The sequence below is a fragment of the Triticum aestivum genome, chromosome 4A (assembly GCF_018294505.1).
Source record: "Triticum aestivum cultivar Chinese Spring chromosome 4A, IWGSC CS RefSeq v2.1, whole genome shotgun sequence".
NCBI lineage: Eukaryota > Viridiplantae > Streptophyta > Magnoliopsida > Poales > Poaceae > Triticum > Triticum aestivum.
Genome location: NC_057803.1, coordinates 657,339,937 through 657,361,294, shown reverse-complemented (window position 1 = coordinate 657,361,294; position 21,358 = coordinate 657,339,937). Strand labels below are relative to the sequence as shown.

General features: G+C 43.0%; 1 protein-coding gene and 4 non-coding genes across 5 annotated transcripts; all 5 read left to right on the top strand.

Annotated features, from left to right (window-relative positions):
- The first annotated feature begins 2,167 nt into the window (after positions 1 to 2,167).
- Positions 2,168 to 4,988, top strand: LOC123087908 (F-box/LRR-repeat protein At2g43260). The gene is made up of 3 exons (XM_044510028.1): positions 2,168 to 2,457; positions 2,549 to 2,604; positions 3,577 to 4,988. The coding sequence occupies exon 3, from the start codon at positions 3,589 to 3,591 to the stop codon at positions 4,729 to 4,731; it is 1,143 nt and encodes a 380-aa protein (XP_044365963.1). The 5' UTR covers positions 2,168 to 2,457; positions 2,549 to 2,604; positions 3,577 to 3,588; the 3' UTR covers positions 4,732 to 4,988.
- Positions 4,989 to 10,872: 5,884 nt separating this feature from the next.
- Positions 10,873 to 10,945, top strand: TRNAA-AGC (transfer RNA alanine (anticodon AGC)). Its single transcript has one exon. It is a non-coding gene; the product is annotated as a tRNA-Ala (tRNA).
- Positions 10,946 to 11,028: 83 nt separating this feature from the next.
- On the top strand, positions 11,029 to 11,099 carry TRNAG-CCC (transfer RNA glycine (anticodon CCC)). Its single transcript has one exon. It is a non-coding gene; the product is annotated as a tRNA-Gly (tRNA).
- A 3,020-nt stretch (positions 11,100 to 14,119) lies between these two features.
- TRNAA-AGC (transfer RNA alanine (anticodon AGC)) lies at positions 14,120 to 14,192 on the top strand. Its single transcript has one exon. It is a non-coding gene; the product is annotated as a tRNA-Ala (tRNA).
- An 84-nt stretch (positions 14,193 to 14,276) lies between these two features.
- TRNAG-CCC (transfer RNA glycine (anticodon CCC)) lies at positions 14,277 to 14,347 on the top strand. The gene has a single exon. It is a non-coding gene; the product is annotated as a tRNA-Gly (tRNA).
- The last annotated feature ends 7,011 nt before the right edge of the window (positions 14,348 to 21,358 follow it).

The window sequence follows — 21,358 nt, the reverse complement described above, 5'->3', positions numbered from 1 at the left end:
GTTTTTCCTAGTAGTGTACAGGAAAAGTTAGCAGCAGTGCTTTAACAAAAGAAACACTATTGCTACTTACTATTATCAGTAGCGCTTTCCAGTACAAGCGCTACTGCTCACTAGGAATAACAGTAGCGCTGGGCTTCAAGCGCTACTGCTAACAGTTAGTTGTAGCGCCTTAGTGGTAGCGCTTGTACAAGCGCTACTGCTAGCTACAAAACAAGCGCTACTACTAGGGTTTTTTCTAGTAGTGTATCGACAACTTTGTTCATTTTTTGATATCAAGTAATTATTTTCTTTGTCTGGCAGGGTTTGGAAACAGTTCACCGGAATAGCTTCGGGACTGCCGAGGGAGCTGTGACCCGAAAGTAAGTAGTAATAGCTAGTTCCACGCATATCCCACTGATTCTAGTTTCATCAATACCATTTATCATGCTTGATTATCAGTTTGATTTAACTCTATTTCTCGTAAAGTGCTTATGGCAGGAAGGCGAGAATAATTTATGTTGATACTACGTTTGCGGGTTCATCTACAATGCGACCTCTCAGCGGGGCTACTCTGACGAACAATATGAAGTATGTAAACAACAATATTCACAATTTTATTTTATTACCATCATTTGTGTTGAGTTTCATTCATATATATGTATTGACCCCCTTCTTTAAATTAGATGTGGCAGATGCGGGATGAACTCCTACCACATGATCGCATACGAGCAATTCAAGAGGAATTGGCGGGATTCTTTTTTAACCACGTTATAAATGAGAAGGGAGAATGCCATCTGGAAATTGAAATGGATTTTACATGTTAGGGATTGTAAGAGATGTTATATTGTATATATGTAGTAGCGTCGGATCGATATACAAAAACTTGTTGTTCGACCAATCGTTCAAAGAAAGAGAGGTCACTTCTCTCTGTATATGTTCCTGACGATCTTGTGTACTTAATGGTTTCTTCATTTGCTTACTAGCTAGCATGTCGAGTTCTCTCTATATGTATAGTAGTTAGCGTCGACCAAGCACGGAGAAAAAGAGACCACTTCTATCTAGTATTAGCTAGCTAACACAATATGATCAAACCACTAAATTAACCCTCCAAAACCCTTAAACCCCCTCTTTAAAAAGGAACAAAAACCCCAGCAGCCTTTTGGTCCTGGTTGGTGTTACCAACCGGGACTAAAGATCCTCCTGCCTGGACGCCCCGCAGCGGCCACGTGAAGCCCCTTCTGTCCCGGTTCGTAAGCAAACCGGGACTAAAGGTTTTGGGTTTTAGTCCTGACCCTTTAGTCCTGGTTCCAGAACCGGGACTAAAGGCCCTCTGAAATCGGGAATGATGTCCTGTTTTCTACTAGTGTTGGATGTTCACAACATATGTGTACAATCCTTACAAATGTTAAAGCTAAATGTGTAACATACATTGAGAAAAAAGAAAGAGAAATCCACTATGAATAGTGTCGTAGAAAAACAAAATCACGTGCTTTTTCTCTCCTTTCCCTTGGCGGCTAGAGCAAATTCTCCTCTTTACTCTTCGTTGGGAGTCCGTGGATTCGTCTCGCTCCGCCTCTCGCTTTCGTGGCCGGTGGCAGAGAGGGGAATTCCGGTGCCTCTGCTCTGGCTAGTAATTTAGGTTAAGGTTTTGTTTTAGTCCTTGCAGATGCATCGTTCGGACGGATGGCGGCGCTTCTTTTCCTCTAATTTGTTTTTTGGACTCTAATCCTTCCTGAGTTTGTCCATCTCGATGTAGCCGATAGAGTTCGGACGTAGATTCCCATCGTCTCCTTGGGGTATCGATGATAGGGTTTCTCATCTTGCGTGTGCGGCAGAGAGATTTGATGTTAGTTGCTTCAGATCTATTTAAGCATTCAACGGCAACGACTGTGGCTCCAGGGTGTTGGTCCTTAGGAGCACGTGCAGAATTTTCCGGTATCATCGACAAGGTCAAGCCGGCTCAGGCAGAGTAGCAGCGACAACGGCACACCAACGGTTCGTTCAGCAGTGGTACTGGTGAATCGATGGGCTAGAGACTTTAATGTAATTTTTTATTATGTTTAATGTGGTTTGTACTTTCGATAAACCTTTATATTTATAATAGATCTGGAATTTTTTTTAAAGAACAAAAGCAAACAAACCTGGGTTCGGAACCAGGTAGCAGCGGCCGATGGATCCGCTGGTTCATCTCCACCATGGCCTTTCAGTCAAAGCTCTGCTTCTTCTCTCTCCCTTCATCAATTCCACCCATCGACCGCACCTAAAAGGCTACTACCACCACTAGCACAGCTTGTCTTGTCCCATCGACTGCTTTGCAGCATTTCTTGAGGGCTTGAGGCTTCGCTCTGCCCATCCTCCTCCTCCTCCTCGCACACTACTCCAGCTTCGCCAAGAAGACTCCACTCTCGCCCTCATTTTCGCTCCCAAATCTTCTTCCCCCGGAAGCTTTCCATCAAGCCAAGATTTCAGCTGCGCGCTGTGAGTCTCCCTCTGCTAGTCTAGGTTTCTGGCTGGCTGCGTTCTATTAATTTTTTTTTTTGTCTCACTCTGCCCTCTGCTTTGCCCTCAGATCGTCGAGTATCTTGCTGTCCAGTCCAGAGTCGCCACCGGGAATCCGCTGCCAGAGTAAACGCTCTCGTCTCTGTCTGTCCATTCTCTCCTTTTAAGTCGATAGATCTATCGCCGAAGCACTTCTTTCTTGCCCCAAATCCGCAGCCCGTCTGATCTGTTTTTTCTGTCCGTTTCCATGTGTCGAATGATATCTCGTTTCTCCACCACTCCTACATTTGATGAATCATTTTTTTCCGGCCGATGAACACGGACGAAACTGCTGTAGCTTGAGTTCATTAGAATGCTCCTTTTTAGATTTATAGTGATTTCAGATCTGTATAAATTCTAGATTTTAGATCCGTGTAGATGCTACAACAAAAATGTAAACAGTAAAGCTTACATTTTTTTTTTGCGGGAAAAAAGTGAGTTTTATTCCATGAACATAGGGATACAATCACGTGGCACAAGTTCCGTTATACATGGCGGAACACTGCACTACAAGACCCGGTGCGGCTATAAGAGGCCAAACAATCTGCAACCCTATTTTGACTTCTAGTAATTTTCTTCGGAATGAACTCCCTTTCCTCCATAAGAGACTTGATTTCAGCAACAAGATGGCCATAGACGGATCTGGACAAAAAAAAATACATTTTAAATACGAGTAAATGTTAACACAAAAATGTAAGCAGTACACCTTGCTTTTTTTTTAAGGGGAATACACTTTGCATTTCGGATATGTGAAGTATTAGATCAATAAATGTAAAAAGATTGCGTAGTTGCTCTCATACGCCGATTATGACCATTGCGTTGTCTCTCTGGGACGCACAACAAAAATTTCAGCAAACAGATGAGTAGCTCCATGACAACACATCCGAATAAATTGTACGCCTAATAGTTCCAAAAGAAACTGAAATTTTTGTTTTCTGAAACCAAAAATTGGAAATGTTGTTACGTACAAACTAGGTACCATGAAGATGGGTATTTAGCAAATCCCTTTTCTTCTTTTTTATGTGCCGTACTAATGCTTTGCTTCTTTTCTCTTGTCAGCAAGCAACCAGCATGGCAGACAGCAGCCGCGATACCGTCTTCGACGACCTGCCCGAGTGGCTCATCGTCGACGAGATCCTCTCCCGGTTGCCAGCCAAAGACGTACTCCGCTGCCGCGCAGTCCGCAAGTCGTGGCGCAGCACCACTTCCACCGACACATTCATCCTTCAGCACCACCACCATCAACCCTCGCTCCCCATCATCGAGCACCTAAACGGCATTTGCCGCCTCAACAGGGCCTCCAATGATCAAAAGATACTGCCAGTCCTACAGTATGCAGGCAGAAGCCCTATTACAGGGGTCGACCTTATGCACCGCGCCGTCTGTGATGGCCTCATCATCCTGGCGCAGAAGCCTGATTACTACATCTGTAACCCGGCCACTCGCAAGTGTGCTTCCCTGCCACGCCCTCCACTACAGTCAGGCTTCAGCAACGACGAAATAGTCGGCTTCTACCGGCACCAGCCATCTGGAGAATATCGGATGCTCTGGGCGTCATACTCCATACCCATCAGGGTTGAATTGCCTGATTACTTTGTCCTCACAGTGGGATCACACCAGCCAAGACGCATCCAGTGGCAGGCAGTTTCAGAAAAAGGGTTTCCCGCTATGTCGGCCCGTGATTGTCCACCGGTCCATCATCGTGGTAGCCTGCACTGGGCAGTGGGCCTCGACATAGCGGTATTTGATCCCGTAGCCGAGACATTCTGGCACATGAGCCGCCCAGCGCAGTTGGGTGATATGGTGTCATTGTTTGATACTGCCGGCGGCGCACTCGCTTTGTGCCGCACTGATCGTACCTACGTCACTTTGGATGTTTGGGTGTTGCAGGACTATGATGCCGAAACCTGGGGCTTTCAGTACCATATTAACTTGTTAGCGATGGTGGCATCGCCGCCGCTTGATTTGAGGATCAAATATGTCCCTAGGATGGCTGTTATCAATGAGCATGAGCTGGTTATCGATTATCCTGACCGTCTGCTGCATTGTAACATTGATGGTGTGTTTGTAGCAAATCTGGAAAGCGAAGAGCATGGAAACTACTTGATGCTCACTCGGCATCGTCTCCAAGAGAGCATGATTTCACTTCCATTGTTTGAGAAGCAAGAAGAAGATGCTGTGAACAAGGAGCCTCCATTCCTCATGGTGCTATAAAGACGCCATGCTCCATCTTAATGCTTTGGACTTGTTGTTTGCTGTGCACTTAGAGTATCCATCCCATGTGAGCCATGTCTTTCATTTTACCTTTTAGTAGTACCAGTAGAACTGAACATGTTGTTTGTCTGAAGTAGCCACTTCTTCTATCATCATTGCATGCTTGTTATGCTATCTTGAGCGCTATGTTGATGTTCTAACTTCTAAACAATGGAGTACCTATGCTATGGAACTGCTGTACTGTTCTCCCTTTTTTACTTTCAGTTTGCATTGTTAAAAAACACGAACGGCATTATTGCAGATGCTGGGGTCATTTTAGTTGTTGAGATGGCTAGTTTACGTACTCCCTTCTGTAGCTTAATATTTCATGATTCTTGTTCAGCGCACACTTTGATCCTATTGCTACTGCTCTTTGTGTGGAGATTTTTTTTCTCAGCATATCTAGGAAGCTGGCTGTGATTTGGTGTTCAGCATAGTTTTGGCCATTGTTGAAGTTTTTGGCAAGGCTGTTTGGTGATATATTGGAAGTGATGCTGGGGTCTTCCTTTCCTACTGCTTCTGTGTCCAAGATTCGGCGTTATCTTGATCAACATGTTGGAAGGCTGGTGTTTGCCCGTTTCCTTTTCTGTAAGGCTGTTGATGTGATGTCTCTTGCGTTTGCCTTTTTGTTTGTGTTTAACCGTATTTGCTGCTGGCACTCGGCACTGTTATTAGGCCGTGCTCAAAGCTGAAGCCGTTGTTCATTGTGTTTTACTTTAAAAAAGGGACTTCAGGATGTCCTCTCATGGACCAGGTAAATGTGCTAATTCTCAGTACAGCTTTGCCTGGATGCAGATTTATGCTAGCTTACATGGTGACTGTTTGACCATGATGTTCCACTATCTAAAGAAATGGTTATAATTTGGCCGATTTATTTTCTTCTGGGTTCATGTCAGATCAGATGGGGAAGAACAACTAGCAGATCGTCGTAACGCTTGGTTGCCATAATAACTGCCCATATAACGACCGCAGTTGAAAATGTAAGTTTATTTAAAGTTGCCATACCGGCCTTGGCATGCATAAATTTTGGAGGCCGATCCAAATCAAGCCCCCGAGCCGCCATATTTGGAGCGGCCTCCAAACCTAACCGCCTGCAAACAAATCTAGGGAATTTCCTATATCACTCTTATTGCGTCAATTTGTCAATTTGTCACGGCTACGTACAGGGATCTTGAGCAGAGTGTTTGGGGTGGGCCGGCCCGTAAAGGGCCTCTTTGATTCTAAAAACACAAAAATAGAAAAAAAACATAGAGTTGAAATGTTTACTCATCTCAATCCTATAGTATTTTTGGGTTGTTTGATTGCATCGTAGGAAAAATAAAGGATTCTTTCAAAAAGGTTTGAGTGGATGAAAAAAATCCTACGGGAACTACTAAAAAAGTCCTTAGGAGAAATTCCATAGGATTCAATCTATGAATCAAACAACCAACATAGAAAAAAAAATTCTCCAGGATTCTAATCATCCAAAATTCTTATGAAAATCCTTTGAATTGAAGTAGTCCTAAGCATTTGGGAACCTTCTATGAGCTTCTCAGCCGCTTTTTTCTAGATCAAGGAACCTTTTCCTGAACCCTTTTTTTTGTTCTTAGTTTTTTGTCTTTTCCAACAATTTTTCTTTTTTTAGTCTATTTTTTATTTACTTTTTCCTTTTTTTACCTTTTCTATTTCTTTCCATTTTTTCCTACTTCTATTTCTTTCCATTTTCCATTTTCACGTTTATTTTTACTTTTAAAAAATATTCAGAAATTTATTATTTTCTTTTCATTTTTACAAAAAATAAAATCTTCAAAAAATGTTCATGTTTTCGAATTTAGTTCAGAAACTCCAAAAAATAGGACTTAAACAATTATGTTTTAAAATATAATTTTAAAATATCAAAAAATTTGGGAATTTCCAAAAATGTTCCTATTTTTAAATTTGTTCACAAAATTCAAATAACATTTATGTTTAGAAACTTTGTTGCCAAATTCAAAAAAATGCCATAAAATTTCAAAACATGTTCGTGTTTTGAAATATTTGTTCGTAATTTCAAAAAAATGTTCCTGTTGTCAAAACTTTGTTCATAATTTAGAAAAATGTTTGCGATTTCAGTTTTATTCCTATTTTACAAAAAGAAAATGAGATTCCCAAAAAATTCTCGCGTTTTCACAAAATGTTTAAGGTTTAGAAGAAATGTTCACACATTTGAAAATGTTCGTGTTTCTTACAATATTTACTGTTTTCAAAAGGAAAATTACGTTCGTAATTTTAAAATATGTTCAAATGTGTCATGGCTTATAGTTCATATACACAAGGCTGCCTATTTAGACACAAAAATCTTGCGAACTCAGTGCTAGTGACGAGGTTCACTGGTGGGAGGTCCTCGGTTCAATCCCTCGCACACACTTTTATTATTGCGTACTTTTGCATTGTACGCTTGCAGTTTGCTCGCATCTGGGCCTACCCAGTCGGGGTGAGCCAAAAAAAAAACATGTGTGGCACGCACTTTTATTTTTGGAAATTTTTGCATTGTCCGCTCATAGTTCTCTTGCAGCTGGGCTGGCCCAGTTGGAATGAGCCCCTGTGCGCCACGCGTTTGTTGGACGCAACTCGCGTCACTTAGGAGCTCCCAAAAGATCCTCAAAAAAAGGAGCTCCCAAAAAGGTCCTGGGTTCAATCCCTCGCACACATTTTTATTTTTGGGAATTTTTGCATTATCCGCTCGCATATGGGCCTATCCAGTCGGGGAGAGCCATTTGTGCCCTAGATCCGATCTGTTCATCTACTATGCTAGCTCACATGACTATTCAATCTATGTTATTGTTGTCATGATTTATTTTGTGTTTATACGGATTAAATATTGTAGTAATTTTCTGATATATTCAACAAGTTCATGGAGGCAAAGGGGGTCAATTTTCTTCATGTGTTTAAAAAATTGTTCATGTTTTCCAATTTTCATTCACATTTTGAAATTTGTTCACAATTAAAAAACATTGTTCGGAACTAAGTTTTTCAAAATTTGTTCACAATTAAAAAAAGGACTTTAAAATTTGTACACAATTCAAATAAATGTTCAGAATTGGAAAACCTTTTGCAATTCAAAAAGTGTTCGTGTTTTGAAAACAAAATCACCATTTCCAACTTTTTCAAAAAAAAAAATTCGAAAAATGTTCACTCTTTCTGAAAGAACGATTCACGTTTTCCCCAATTGTGCTCACTTTTTTAGCAATTCTTTCGAATTTGAAAAAATATTTTTCCGAATTAAAAAACAATTCTATGTTTTAGAAAATGTTCACATTTTTTGAAAATATAGTTCGTGTTTTCTAAAAAAATTGCGTTTTATAAAATTGTTAACTTCCATATATTTGTTCACAATTCAATAAAAATTGGTCGGAATTCAGAAAAACAAAAAATTGAAAATATATTTATATGTTTTAAATAGATTTTTAGATATATATATATAGCTTCTCAAACCGGTGTTTTTGGGGTGAAAACCCCGACTAAAATCTTTTTTTTTTAGATTTGCCAAACTTTACTGATCGCTGATGATGTTTAAGGGAATACAAATTGGGTCATGAGGAGATATAAGCCACACATGGCGACCCTGATCAAGCATAACAGCATGTTTGGCAAGATTATGTGCTTCAGTATTCGAAGCTCTACCTTCAAAAGTCTAGGCAACTGAAAAAAGAACTAGATCTAAATAAAAACTCTTTTACAATAGCCTTGTAGGAGCCCCTTAGCCCTTTCGAAATATCCTCCACCACTGTCTTGCAGTCACATGCAATAATAATCTTCGACTAAAATCAAATAAGAAATGTAGGAAATTAGTCATGGCTAAATTGGGCCGGCCCATTTGTGCGAAAGCTCCTCTCGTCACCCAGCTTGAAATACTCACTCTGGCTTGGCGCCCGAACATAACCGACAACCAACAGCTTGCCAATCACGTGCTCGGCCACTACCGTGGCAACGGGGTGAGCGCGGAGGACACGCAGTTCATCCCTATGATGATGAACTGGGTCGTGGAGCCCATCCCCGCTATGCATATTCCGCCTGCACTTCCGGCAGAGGTGAGTCCGCCCCATGGCCCCTTCTTGATTCTTCCCGAATTTGCTCTTGCGCGAATTGGGTTCTTGGATAGTTGGATGTTGTTAACATGCATCGGAATTTGACCGCAAATCGTGTAAATTTCATTCGATCGCTTGGGAGCGAGCGATTCTTTGATCTGATGATGGTTCTCTGCAACCCAACTGCAGGTTCCCCTCCCCGTCGCCATGTCGACGTCGCGGGTGATCGACTACGTGTGGCGGAACGCCGACGGGGCCATCATCACCGACGACTGGTACCCATTCACTGGGAGGTCATTGCTCCGCCTCAGCACCAACCTGGCTGTGTGTCTGTCCGTGGAGAGGGGCATGGAGGGCGTCCCCGACGTCGTCATATGCCTCCCTGCCCGCGGTGGCCGCCTTCTCCCACTCGCCGTCGACCTGCCCAACAGCGAGCAGGACCTCCGCGTCGTCGTCGTCTACGCCGGCTCGCCTGGTGAGAAGCCACAAACTCTTCCTATTCTTCTCCTTTGGCTTCAGTTTTTTTGAGTCTCAGTTCAGTTGAGTGCTAATCTGCCTCTGCTGGAGTACTCTGCTAGTCTAAAATTATGAGAATTTACTGAAACCGGTGTAGTCTGAAACTTTTGCTAATCTGTTTCAGTTAATTAGTAGTTCAGACTTGGTAATGGTCTCAAGACACTGAACAACTTTAGGATTGTAGACATTAATAATCAGTAAAAGTTGCTGAATCAAATCAGTAGGTGGTCAACAGGCTAAAATCCACACTGGAACTTGATATGGAGAGTACTGGTTTCCATTCTACTCTGCTTTGATTCAGATGATCCAATTCTTCAGTTTAATACCATATATGTGCCGGTAGCTAGCTAGCTAGTGGAATACTTGGGAACTTGAAAATCCAAACCAGTTTAGTCTGCCTAGTTCAGCTTCACAGAGAAGATAAATATTTCTGTTTTTTAGCCTACTGTAATAATTGTTTAGAGTAACGCGTGGACAGAATTCAGGTTCTGTTCCACAGCATTACATTGTTTTGAGGTTTTGTACATCATCTTTCTTTTTTATCTTGTTATTATCTGACCTTGTTGCAGTACCTGTGACCCATGATGCCTAACTGCTCATCTAATTTTCTACTAATTCAGCCCACGCAGCACTGCGGTACGCTGAAGTCGATGCAGAGTAGAGTGATACCAGAGCCAGGACCTCTTGAAGTCACCTTCCTGTCCACCTCTTCAGAAGCGTCGCCGCCTCGGACGACACGATGACATTAGAACCCAGTTCCTTTCGTTGACAGCAGTTCTTTTGTTTCTGCCAGCTAAACTTGGTTTCATCTTCTGACAGTATATGAACCTATTAGTCTGTAATGCGTTGACAATGGCCAGTACTTCAACGTTGCTAGCTGCATTCATTTTTTTCCTAGATGAAGCATCTGGTGTCAGCACAGATGCGGTGTTTCTTGCAGTGAGCTGAGCACTTGGGTTTTGTCATTCTGCTTACAGTTTCAGTCCATGAGCAGAAAATGAATGTTGTGTTTTGTTTGACAGAGTAAAATCGAATTCTGAACAAGGCGATGCTAATGTGCCCGGACACCACTTGCTGCATTTTGCTGGGATATTTCTTGAAAAAAAAAATCAGGTTTTATCCCACAATGCTGTAAGAATACTAGTTTCTGCACATTACATCGTTCTTCTTCACATTCACACGACGACATTTTGATTGTCTTGTTACATTGACGGACACTGAAAACGTTGCAGGGTCAGTAAAATGTATGTTTTTGGATTATTTTTTCTTTTTGTGGAAGGGAAGCAAACCCCGGCGTCTGAAATGTATGTTTCGCTTACAAGACGAATTCAACTAGTCTTGCATCGAAAATAAGAGAAGAAGAGAAAGTTGGAATTACTCATTGTCACGATTTCATCCAAATTGAAGAGTCTTCAGTGCAAATGGGTTTTCATTTGCAGTTTTGCACCTGCTTTGGTTAACATTGTTTTTGTATGGACCTTGCATTGCAGCTGCGCCAGGTATTGAGCTGTTTATAGAAGGATCGGTACAGTAGACCCAAGGGGATGTAGCTCAGATGGTAGAGCGCTCGCTTAGCATGCGAGAGGTATGGGGATCGATACCCCACTTCTCCATTTCTTTTTCTTTTTTTTTGCATGTCTGAATAGTGTAAACAATCCAATTCCTCTAGAGTAAAGAAAGAGCATACAACATGAGAGCGCATCTGGTGTAGTGGTATCATAGTACCCTCCCACGGTACTGACCAGGGTTTGATTCCCTGGATGCGCACTTCCTTTTTCATGTTTAATTCTTTTAATAATTGTAAGTTTAATTTTTTGTACATCTAGAGATGTTGCTGTGGAAACTGACACCGTCTGAATCGGTCAAATTATCACCATGACAATGAAAACGTCATGCTCAAACTGTCACCATGTAAGCTACAAATCTTCAACCAGATAAATATGAATCGGGAATTAGCACATTTTTCTGGTACTTTTTTTTGGGGTTAGGGGGGATGGGGGGACAAGACCAGATGTGATATGACTCGACTAGACGACGAGTCGCTGGTTGGTCCGATCCTTCACGGTACTTGCAAAATATCAATGAACAACAACAGCAACCGTCGCAGAATAAAACAAACAAACGTAGAAGAAGAAAAGCCTTTGGATCAAAATGATATAGCAAGAAGCTAAAGGAGTGAACTTGTACCGAATATTGACACGAGATCAACACAGGAACAACACCAACGAAACCGTAGGAATCGCAAGAACGCATCTTTGATGCCCCTTGCCGTGAGGCGTTTTCTGGTATTTTTCTATTCAACTCAAAACTAATCTGCCTTACAAGACTCTCGACTCCTCCTTTATATAAGCTCACATGTCATAGGGGCCTAAAATATCTAACCGACTCGATGACTAAACTTACATCGATATTCTCTCCTTTTACATCTCGGAGAGAAAACTAAACTAGCTAACCACAACTTGTACGTGACTCAACTCTAAGTTGTACCCTTTGATCAGCTAACCACAACTTGTACGTGACTCAACTCTAAGTAGTACCCTTTGATCAGAAAACTAATTAATCCATCCGGCCACACTGATCACCTATTGCTAATTTAGACTTAAGTAACAATTTGTTTGCCTGCATGCTTAGCACTACTCCACCAGACATGAAAAGTAGTACCGGTATTAATTCACCTCGGTGGAGTCATGAAGTTTGGCTTCACCGTGTCCTTCTTTGGCTCGACCGATGAAATCTCAAAGAAAAATGAGCCAAGTTGTACCATGTTTGGGGGCGCACATGGTTCCTGTCCAATACTTAGAGCCGGCCTGAGTAAACCAGCAGCAGGAAGGATAATGGCGGCATTGATAGGCACATCATCCTCTCCCTTTTGAATCGAAGCCGTCCTCGGTTTCGAAACAAGCGTTGCAATCTTTTTCCGAGGAGAAACATTAACATCTGCCTTGATGGCATTAGCAAACATTGGTCGCAGCACATGTCGTTTACCATTATTCCAAAATGAATAAATGTTGGACCTCTCGTCATGTGTGGCACCACGATCATATTGCCATGGCCTTCCCAACAATAAGTGGCATGCATTCATTGGCAAAACATCACATATCACCATATCAGTATAGTCGCCAATCGAAAAATTGATGCGCACCTTGTGTGTAACCTTCAGTTTTCCAGCGTGATGCATCCACTCGATACGATGGGGTTGTGGATGTTTCCACACGTGTAATCCTAAAGACTCCACCAATCCTTTGCTGACCGCATTGGTGTAGCTTCCACCATCGATAATCAACTTGCAATTAGTATCGTTGATTTTGCACTGAGACTGGAAGATATTCCAACGCTGTCCTTTATCCTCAATACGATCCTCTTGCACTCGCTGCACCATTAAGGATGGATATGATTCGCCAGCTTCAAAACTAGCAGTCACCTTTTCAACATCTTCAAATTTTTCACTAGAAGTGTCAGAAACTGCATCTTCATCACTCGCGGATGCATAACCATCTCTTGTGAGCAACACTCTTTTCTCATTAGGACATTCACGCCTCATATGTCATCTTCCTCCACACTTGAAACACTCTATGCCACTAGTATGCGTGGTGGATTGCATACTGGAATCAACCCTCGAAAGTCCTGAGTTTGAAGCATCCTTTTGCACAGAACCATGAGAGCAATTTGATGTTGTCGTCCTGGAGCTAGGGCCGACATCCTCACTCTTATGCTGCGAGCGTCGCCATGTGTTCAAAGTGGTACTGGGAACTCTGCTAACTTGGCGTCGCTTAATCTGTTGTTTTGCACGCAGAGCTTGGTGCACAAGATCTTGTATGTTGTAGTAGACCACCATCTCAACACGATCCTGCACCTCAATATTTAGTCCATTAAAGAAATGTGTCATGGTTGCCTCTGGATCCTCCGTTGTCCCTGTACGTATCATAAGCAACTCCATCTCCTTGTAATATTCATCAACACTCATATTGCCTTGAGAGAGCCGCTGCAACTTGTTATACATATCTCTTTTAAACATATTTCTTAAGCTTAACCTTAGCACTTCTACGAACTGCGGACGTAAGATACACCTTCCTTTTCCAGGAACGCTTGGGTTTATCCCCCTCACCGTTCGTATCCTTACTACCGGGAAGACTCGAGACAATACCTTCTGCTAAAGGCTCTACATTGTCCTCAGTCTCCGACCCTTCTATTTCGACTTAGGCTTCCGAAGTAGGCATTAGGTCATTACATAAGTTCTCGATGGCAGAAATCCCTAAATTTTTCATATTAGCCTCATTCATAGGTTTAACGGCCGCGACGTTACGAATAATTTCAGAGGCCCGTTCGGCTTCCAAGTCTAAAAGGTCATTAACAGATTTCACGACTTCCTTCTCATTTGACCTAAGTGAAACTCCTAAGACGTGTGCCTTATCAATAATTTCATGCTCAGAGAAATGCAAAAGGGAACAACTCTTATTAAAGGACATATCTGTAGTTGCCTCGACATCGCAAAGCCTGGCTTCCCTCATGGCACGCCCTAACTGCAAGTCGTTCGCGTCTGGTTTGCTCCTGGATCCAGTTGCTGACACGCCTGCCAGCTGACAACGGGTCCATGATCCCACCAAAAGCGATAATCTCCTCTGTAGACCTCTCCCTGGGCGTCTGCTCTCCGATCTTACGCCCGCCCCGCAACAGACGGCCAAGACTCGGCCAGATCAACAGCTCATCCTCGTGATCAGAGCCATCCCAGCTGCAGATTCCCAAATATCAAGTTTTGTTCACACCATCAGAGCTGCCAAGTACGAATCGGGGATGTAGCTCAGATGGTAGAGCGCTCGCTTAGCATGCGAGAGGTATGGGGATCGATACCCCACTTCTCCATTTCTTTTTCTTTTTTCTTTGCATGTCTGAATAGTGTAAACAATCCAATTCCTCTACAGTAAAGAAAGAACAAACAACATGAGAGCGCATCTGGTGTAGTGGTATCATAGTACCCTCCCACGGTACTGACCAGGGTTCGATTCCCTGGATGCGCATTTTTTTCCTTTTTAAAATTAAATTTCTGTACATCTTAGAGTTGTCATTGTGGAAACTGTTGCCATGTAAATTAGTCAAATTATCACCCTTTTTCCGGTAATGGAGAAGAACATCATGGTGAAACTGTCACCAAGAAACCTACAAAAATTCATGCAGATAAAGATGAACCAGGAATTAGCACATTTACCCGGTCCTTTTTTTTGTTGGTAAAGATGAACAATTGAGGCTCCGCACTGGCAACACTAAGGACGGAAATGCGGTAGATGCCATCTCCTTGTTTGATGATGGGAAGCGAGGCCTAACGGCAATGGCGGTCAAGGATGAACACGTCTGTGGAAGTACTGCTGAGCCACGACTTGCAGACCACGCGGCAGCGGAGTACGTTTCTTTTTCTTTTGCGGGGAAGCCGAGTACGTTTCTAGATGGCAGCGGGATGAAGATCTCACCAACAACGAGCCACATGGGTAGGTCTGAAAAAAATAGCGTGCTACAGCAAAATAGCGCCGACCTCAAAATATGTTATTAGCGTGCTATATTGTGCCATAGCGTGCTATTAGCGAGACATTGTACACTGGTATATTTAGCGAGATAATTCTCAATATGCTATATCGTGCTATTAGCGAGGTTATAGCGTGCTATTTTTTTCAGTGGGTCATAGTACCCTCCCACGGTACTGACCAGGGTTCGATTCCCTGGATGCGCATTTTTTTCCTTTTTAAAATTAAATTTCTGTACATCTTAGAGTTGTCATTGTGGAAACTGTTGCCATGTAAATTAGTCAAATTATCACCCTTTTTCCGGTAATGGAGAAGAACATCATGGTGAAACTGTCACCAAGAAACCTACAAAAATTCATGCAGATAAAGATGAACCAGGAATTAGCACATTTACCCGGTCCTTTTTTTTGTTGGTAAAGATGAACAATTGAGGCTCCGCACTGGCAACACTAAGGACGGAAATGCGGTAGATGCCATCTCCTTGTTTGATGATGGGAAGCGAGGCCTGACGGCAATGGCGGTCAAGGATGAACACGTCTGTGGAAGTACTGCTGAGCCACGACTTGCAGACCACGCGGCAGCGGAGTACGTTTCTTTTTCTTTTGCGGGGAAGCCGAGTACGTTTCTAGATGGCAGCGGGATGAAGATCTCACCAACAACGAGCCACATGGGTAGGTCTGAAAAAAATAGCGTGCTACAGCAAAATAGCGCCGACCTCAAAATATGTTATTAGCGTGCTATATTGTGCCATAGCGTGCTATTAGCGAGACATTGTACACTGGTATATTTAGCGAGATAATTCTTAATATGCTATATCGTGCTATTAGCGAGGTTATAGCGTGCTATTTTTTTCAGTGGGTCATCGAGCACAGTCGCGTCGCTGCTGTTCGGCATGCATACATTAGTAATGTACAGCGGACGTCAACATATTCACGTCTCGCTAAAGGACGTGAGAGGATAACAAAAATATCAGAGATAAAACTTATCATTATTTTGGACACTTAGTAATTCTCAGATGCTAATTGTTCAATCCGGAAAAAGAACTGCAGATACACCACCATGCACCATCACGCTACATTTCTCAATGATTGATCGATGTTCATCTTTATATATGCTTCACCAAATATCACTGAAATTGGTGTTTTTTCTGTCGAGGGAATCACTGAAACTGATGTTGGTTCCATTCTGATGAAAATGGAACCAATACACAGGCTTCAAACCAAAACAATCTAACAGCAGTGCCTTCCAGCAAACCATAACATGCTGACCAAGAATCCAAGATAGCTCCAAATCCTAGACCCAAAAGCAGCAAGCAGGAAAGAAAAGACCCCCGCAAAGCTTCCAGGATATCCAAAGCCTTTTCTCCCAACAAGTGAAAGTCAACTAATAATGGTTCATAACAAAAAAAAAATGACAATGCATGTACTGGATTAACAATCAAACACAAAACCATGGATGGGTCTGCACAGCATGAGCGCAGATGCAGCTTTGATGCGTTTGATGGCGTGAATCGACAGTTTTACCTACACCGCGGATCCTCGAGGCACCACTATCACCAGCCTTCCAGCAGACTACAAGATGATGATTAAGATGACACTGTTAGGATGATCTCCACCGTGTGGGCCCAATGGCCCACCGGGCCCTTAGATCCGCGTCCTGATCGGGGGCACTCAACCCACTATGGTTGACGGGCCCCTGTCACCTGCATTATATAAAGAGGTGGGGGCCGCGGCTCGCAACACGAGGTTCGTCGCGACGCCGTACACCCGATCTACATCCCCTACTGATCTAGGGTTAGTGAAGTGCTGACGGGAAGCACCGCCGCCACTACTCTCTGCCATCACCGGCACCATGGCCGGCACCGGGAGCTCCTCGAGCCATAAGGAGAAGGTAGAACCACCGTAAACCATAAGCTTATGCGATCCACAGATCCATCAATGGTATCAGCCAAGTTCTAGGTTTAGGATTTCGGTGTAAACAGAAAAATTCTTCCTCTCCCTTAGAATCCTAAAGAGAAGGGCAAAGACCCCACCGGACAGGGCCTCGAGCCTCGCCGGCAAAGAGCGCCGCCGCAAGGCCGCGCCAGTTCCTCTCGATCCCCACACGCATCGGCAAGCCGAGGTGCAGGGACGAAGAACCACGCCAACAGGGGGAAAAGAGCACCACCACCGATCCATTCGACGGCGGCGCGCTCACCGCAAGGAGAACGCGCGACCGGCGAAGGGGTCGGCAGGGGCACACCCGCTCCGTCCATCTAGGTCGTCGTCGGGCGCTGCAAGGGGCAGAGGATGGCGCATCATGCTCGTTCCCTCTCTGTCGCAGAAAGGAAAAGAGGGAGGGGGAAGGGCTCGCGCGGCGCGGTGGACCCTCGAACCATCGAACCTAGAACCCTCGAACCCTCGACCCCTCGATGACCCTCGACCCTCGAACCCTCGGCCCCTCGACAACCCTCGAACACTCGACCCTAGAACCCTAGAACCCCAGAACCCTCGAACCCTCGACCCCTCACCCCCCCCCCTCCCCATGTCGAAGTTAAAGGGTACTTAGCTCAGATGGTAGAGCGCTCGCTTAGCATGCGAGAGGTATGGGGATCGATACCCCACTTCTCCATTCTTTTTCTTTTTTCTGCAGATCTGAATATACTGTGAAAAAACAGTCTGTTTTACTTTTGCAGACTCGATAAACTTCTCCATTTGCTGTTATTTTTTGGCAGATCATAATTTACTGTAAAGAAAACACTATCTTAACTTTACTTCTGCAAACTCAAAAATCTCAAAAACAAATGTGCAGGATCCTTTTATATATAGACATAAAAGGAAAACACAAAAACATGTGTTATATCTGTAATTCAAACTAGGGCTGCAAGAAAAGCTCGAGGCTCGTGAGCCGCTCGAGATCAACTCGTATTTTGACTCGACTCGAGATCGACTCGAAAAGAAATGAGCTGAGCATGAACACTTTATGTAGCTTGATAGAGAAACGAGTTAATCTTGAGTCAACACTGGATTTTACCTTGATAGCTCAATATCATATAATTATATTAAATAATCTTGATGTATATTTTAAAAAATTTGGATAATTTATTGCCATATATGTTGTGTCCAGTTTTTTTTTCAAATTTACCTACTAGGAAACATGGAGGCCTATTAAGTAGGAGAAATTTAGCCTCAATATGGCGCGTGGTCAGTCTTGTGTCCAATATCCTAATATTCTCAGGCAAAGTTTAAGAGCAGACACACCTTCATTTTTCTATCTTTCTAGTTCATTGATCCCTATTTATCAAGTGCTAGTCTTTAGTTGAGAGAGAATAAGTCAAATTTTATAGTGGTTTTCTATGTTGTGTTGTTGTCTATAATGTTTGAGAAATTGCCTTAGATTATTCTTAAAATCATCATATTATTTAGCTCGAAACTAGCTCGAGATCGATACAAGCTGAGCACGAGCTACTTTCTACGACTCAACCTTGAGCTTCATTCTGTTTGAGCTCGCTCAAATTTTAGTATAATCTGAGTTGAGCTTAGTCCAACTCGCTCGAACTCGACTCGTTTACAGCTCTACTTCAAACAAAAGCAGTGCAATAATAATCACGGGCCAAGAACAAATGTTAGTTTGTTACGATCATGATTTTGTTACCATATTTGTGTAGAGAAAAGAAAGAACAAAATGATACTCGGAGATACAATTACAGCATTCTAAAAAGAAAAAGAAAAACTCATCCAAATTTATTTCAGTCAACCAATCTCGCCAATGCAGCATCGACATCAAGACACAGTCACAACATTCCAGGGAAATAAAACAGCTCTTATCTACACAACAGGCTTCTGTTTACGGTACCTATCTATAAATTCAGTTCCTAAAATGTCGAACATTCCCTAACAAATGGTCAACGCTGAGCGGCGGCCTCAATATTATGCTTCACCAAATATCACCGTCATTCATCAAATATCACCACCACTAGAAATTGTTGATCCACATACTGAAGAAGATGAGGCAGCACTCCAAATCTCAACCACACAAGCAACACTGAAATCACTTGATTGTCCATCTGATGTGACATGAACTTGGAGAAAATAAACAGGTCAAATGATCACCATCGTTTTTACATAATGGGACATCGTCATGGTCAACCTGTCACCATGTAAACTACAAATCTTCATCCACGCAAACATGAACTTGGAATTAGCTCATTTAGCTGGTAAATGAGAAGACATGTTCAGTTCTTTTTAAGTAAAAGGGACAAGGCCATGTCCAACTCCGATGGAAATGCAAAACAGAACACAATATATCGGCTTCAACTCTCAGTGGATCAGACCATAACAACCTAACACATCGCCAAGCACCAGCAGCAAATCGGTTAAACACAAACAAAAAACGCAAGACATGCAACAGCAGCCTTACGGAAAAAATACACCGGCCAGCAACAAATCCAAGATATATCACCATTGTACCAAGATCTTTCCATATAACAGGTGAAAGTCAATGAACTGTAGCAGGAAAAGTAAGAACGAAGAGCAGAAGCCACAGCTCATATGGCACAGATACTCTGACTGTAGTCCATCTTCAGCTCTTAAGTAAATGGGGCAAGAAACGGTAACAGCCAAACAGTGGAGTTGAGGGCCAACAAGTAAATCTGTAAACCTATAAACAATAACAGCTATAGAAGGAAATATCTAAACTATCCATTTCAATAACTAAAATTCCACAAGTCCTCACAAAGGAATTAACATTTCAAACTTAACCATGCCTTTCATGCTTTTTAAAACTACAAACTGAAAGTTTTTGACGAGAATAGCAGGAGCTCTGCCTTTGCATTATACTCCCTCCGTTCGGAATTACTCGTCCAAGAAATGAATGTATCTAGATGTAATTTAGTTGTAGATACATCCATTTTTGTGACAAGTAATTCCGAACGGAGGGAGTAGATGGGAAGAGATACAGAGGTACATGGTACAAGTAGAGGTGGCAAAAGTGCCACACGAACCGAAGACAAAACTAGCTCTTGAAACAGAGAGCTACAGATACAAAACTAGACACCATCCTACACCCTGTTTCTACCCAGCCACCTGAATGGAAGGACGGAAAGCCTCGTTGAGCATCTTGAAATCTTCTTGAATGAGATTCACCAAGGGCTCTTGGCGTCATCTCAGCATTCTCAAAAACCCTTCTGTTCCGTTCCTTCCAAAGATGCCAAGCAATGTATGCCGAGAGGGATGTTTCCTCGGCAGCCTTGGATTGCGCACCGCGATGCATATAGAGCCTCTTCCACCAATCTGAAACTGAAATTGGAGAGTGCACCACATTGTAAATCTTGTCACTTGTACCCTGGGCTAGGTACCAAACCTCTATTTCATAGCTGCATCGCAGCGTGATATGTTCCGCAGTTTCTGACTCCTGATCACACAACCGACAGCAGGCATTGTGTGGCCATCCTCTAGCCTGCAGCCTGTCAGCGGTCCAATTTCGGTTCTGCAGCAACAACCAGATGTAGAACCGAACCTTGCCCTTGAGCTTTGTTCTCCACATCTATGCAATCGCGGGCTGCTCAATCCGTGCAGCGAACTGGATCTCATTTGCAGAGCAGGCCGAGTAACGTCCATTTGCAGTGATTGTCCATTTGATTTTGTCTCGATGAGCCGAGAGAGTAATCATCTGTAATTTTTCCCACAAACTGACAAATTGACAGAGTTGATCATTGTTCTCCATTCTTTGCAACCCTTGCATCCACCGCCGATTGCACAAAGCCTCTCTGACTGTCAGAGTTTTGAATCTGGCAAGCTTGAAAATGTCGGGGGCCAGTTGGTTAGGGGCCTCACCATTGAGCCAGCGATCCTTCCAAAAAATAGCAACACTGTCATCCCCCAATTGCAGGGAAGTGCAGCTGGAGAAGAGCTAGCGATCAGTGTCATCACAGGGTGTCGGTGATCCTTTCCATGGTCTGTCCTCGTCTTCCCATTTGAACCATTCCCACCGCAATCGCAGAGCCCTAACAGCATCGCCGAGCACCAGCAGCAAATCAGTTAAACACAAACAAAAAACGCAAGACATGCAACAGCAGCCTTACGGAAAAAATACACTGGCCAGCAACAAAATAGTGGAAGTCAATGAAACAGAGTACTCCCTCTTCATCGCTATCAGAAACAAAACACTGTAGTGACACTGCAGAAATATCTGTGTTGCCAATTTTTTTCTACAATGGCTGTATTGAATTGGCAATCAGAAACAAAACACTGTAGTGACAATCAGACACACAAGCAGCTTCCCCCGGACGTATGAGAAAAGATATCTACACACGAAGAGCAGGAGCAAGACCAACCAACTGCCAAACGCAATAGGAGCGAAGTGTGCACTGAACATGAAAGATCAGACTATTAAGCTACAGAAGGGAGCATCTAACTAACCATTCCAATAACTAAATGTCATAATTTCTCATGAAAGAATTAGCATTTTAAACTGCAACCATTCCTTTTGTGCTTCTTAATAGTGCAAACTTAAAGTAAAAATGGGGGAGAACGG

Excerpts from the sequence above, each read along its gene's own strand:
- LOC123087908 (XM_044510028.1), top strand. The coding sequence starts at position 3,589 with ATGGCAGACAGCAGCCGCGATACCGTCTTCGACGACCTGCCCGAGTGG.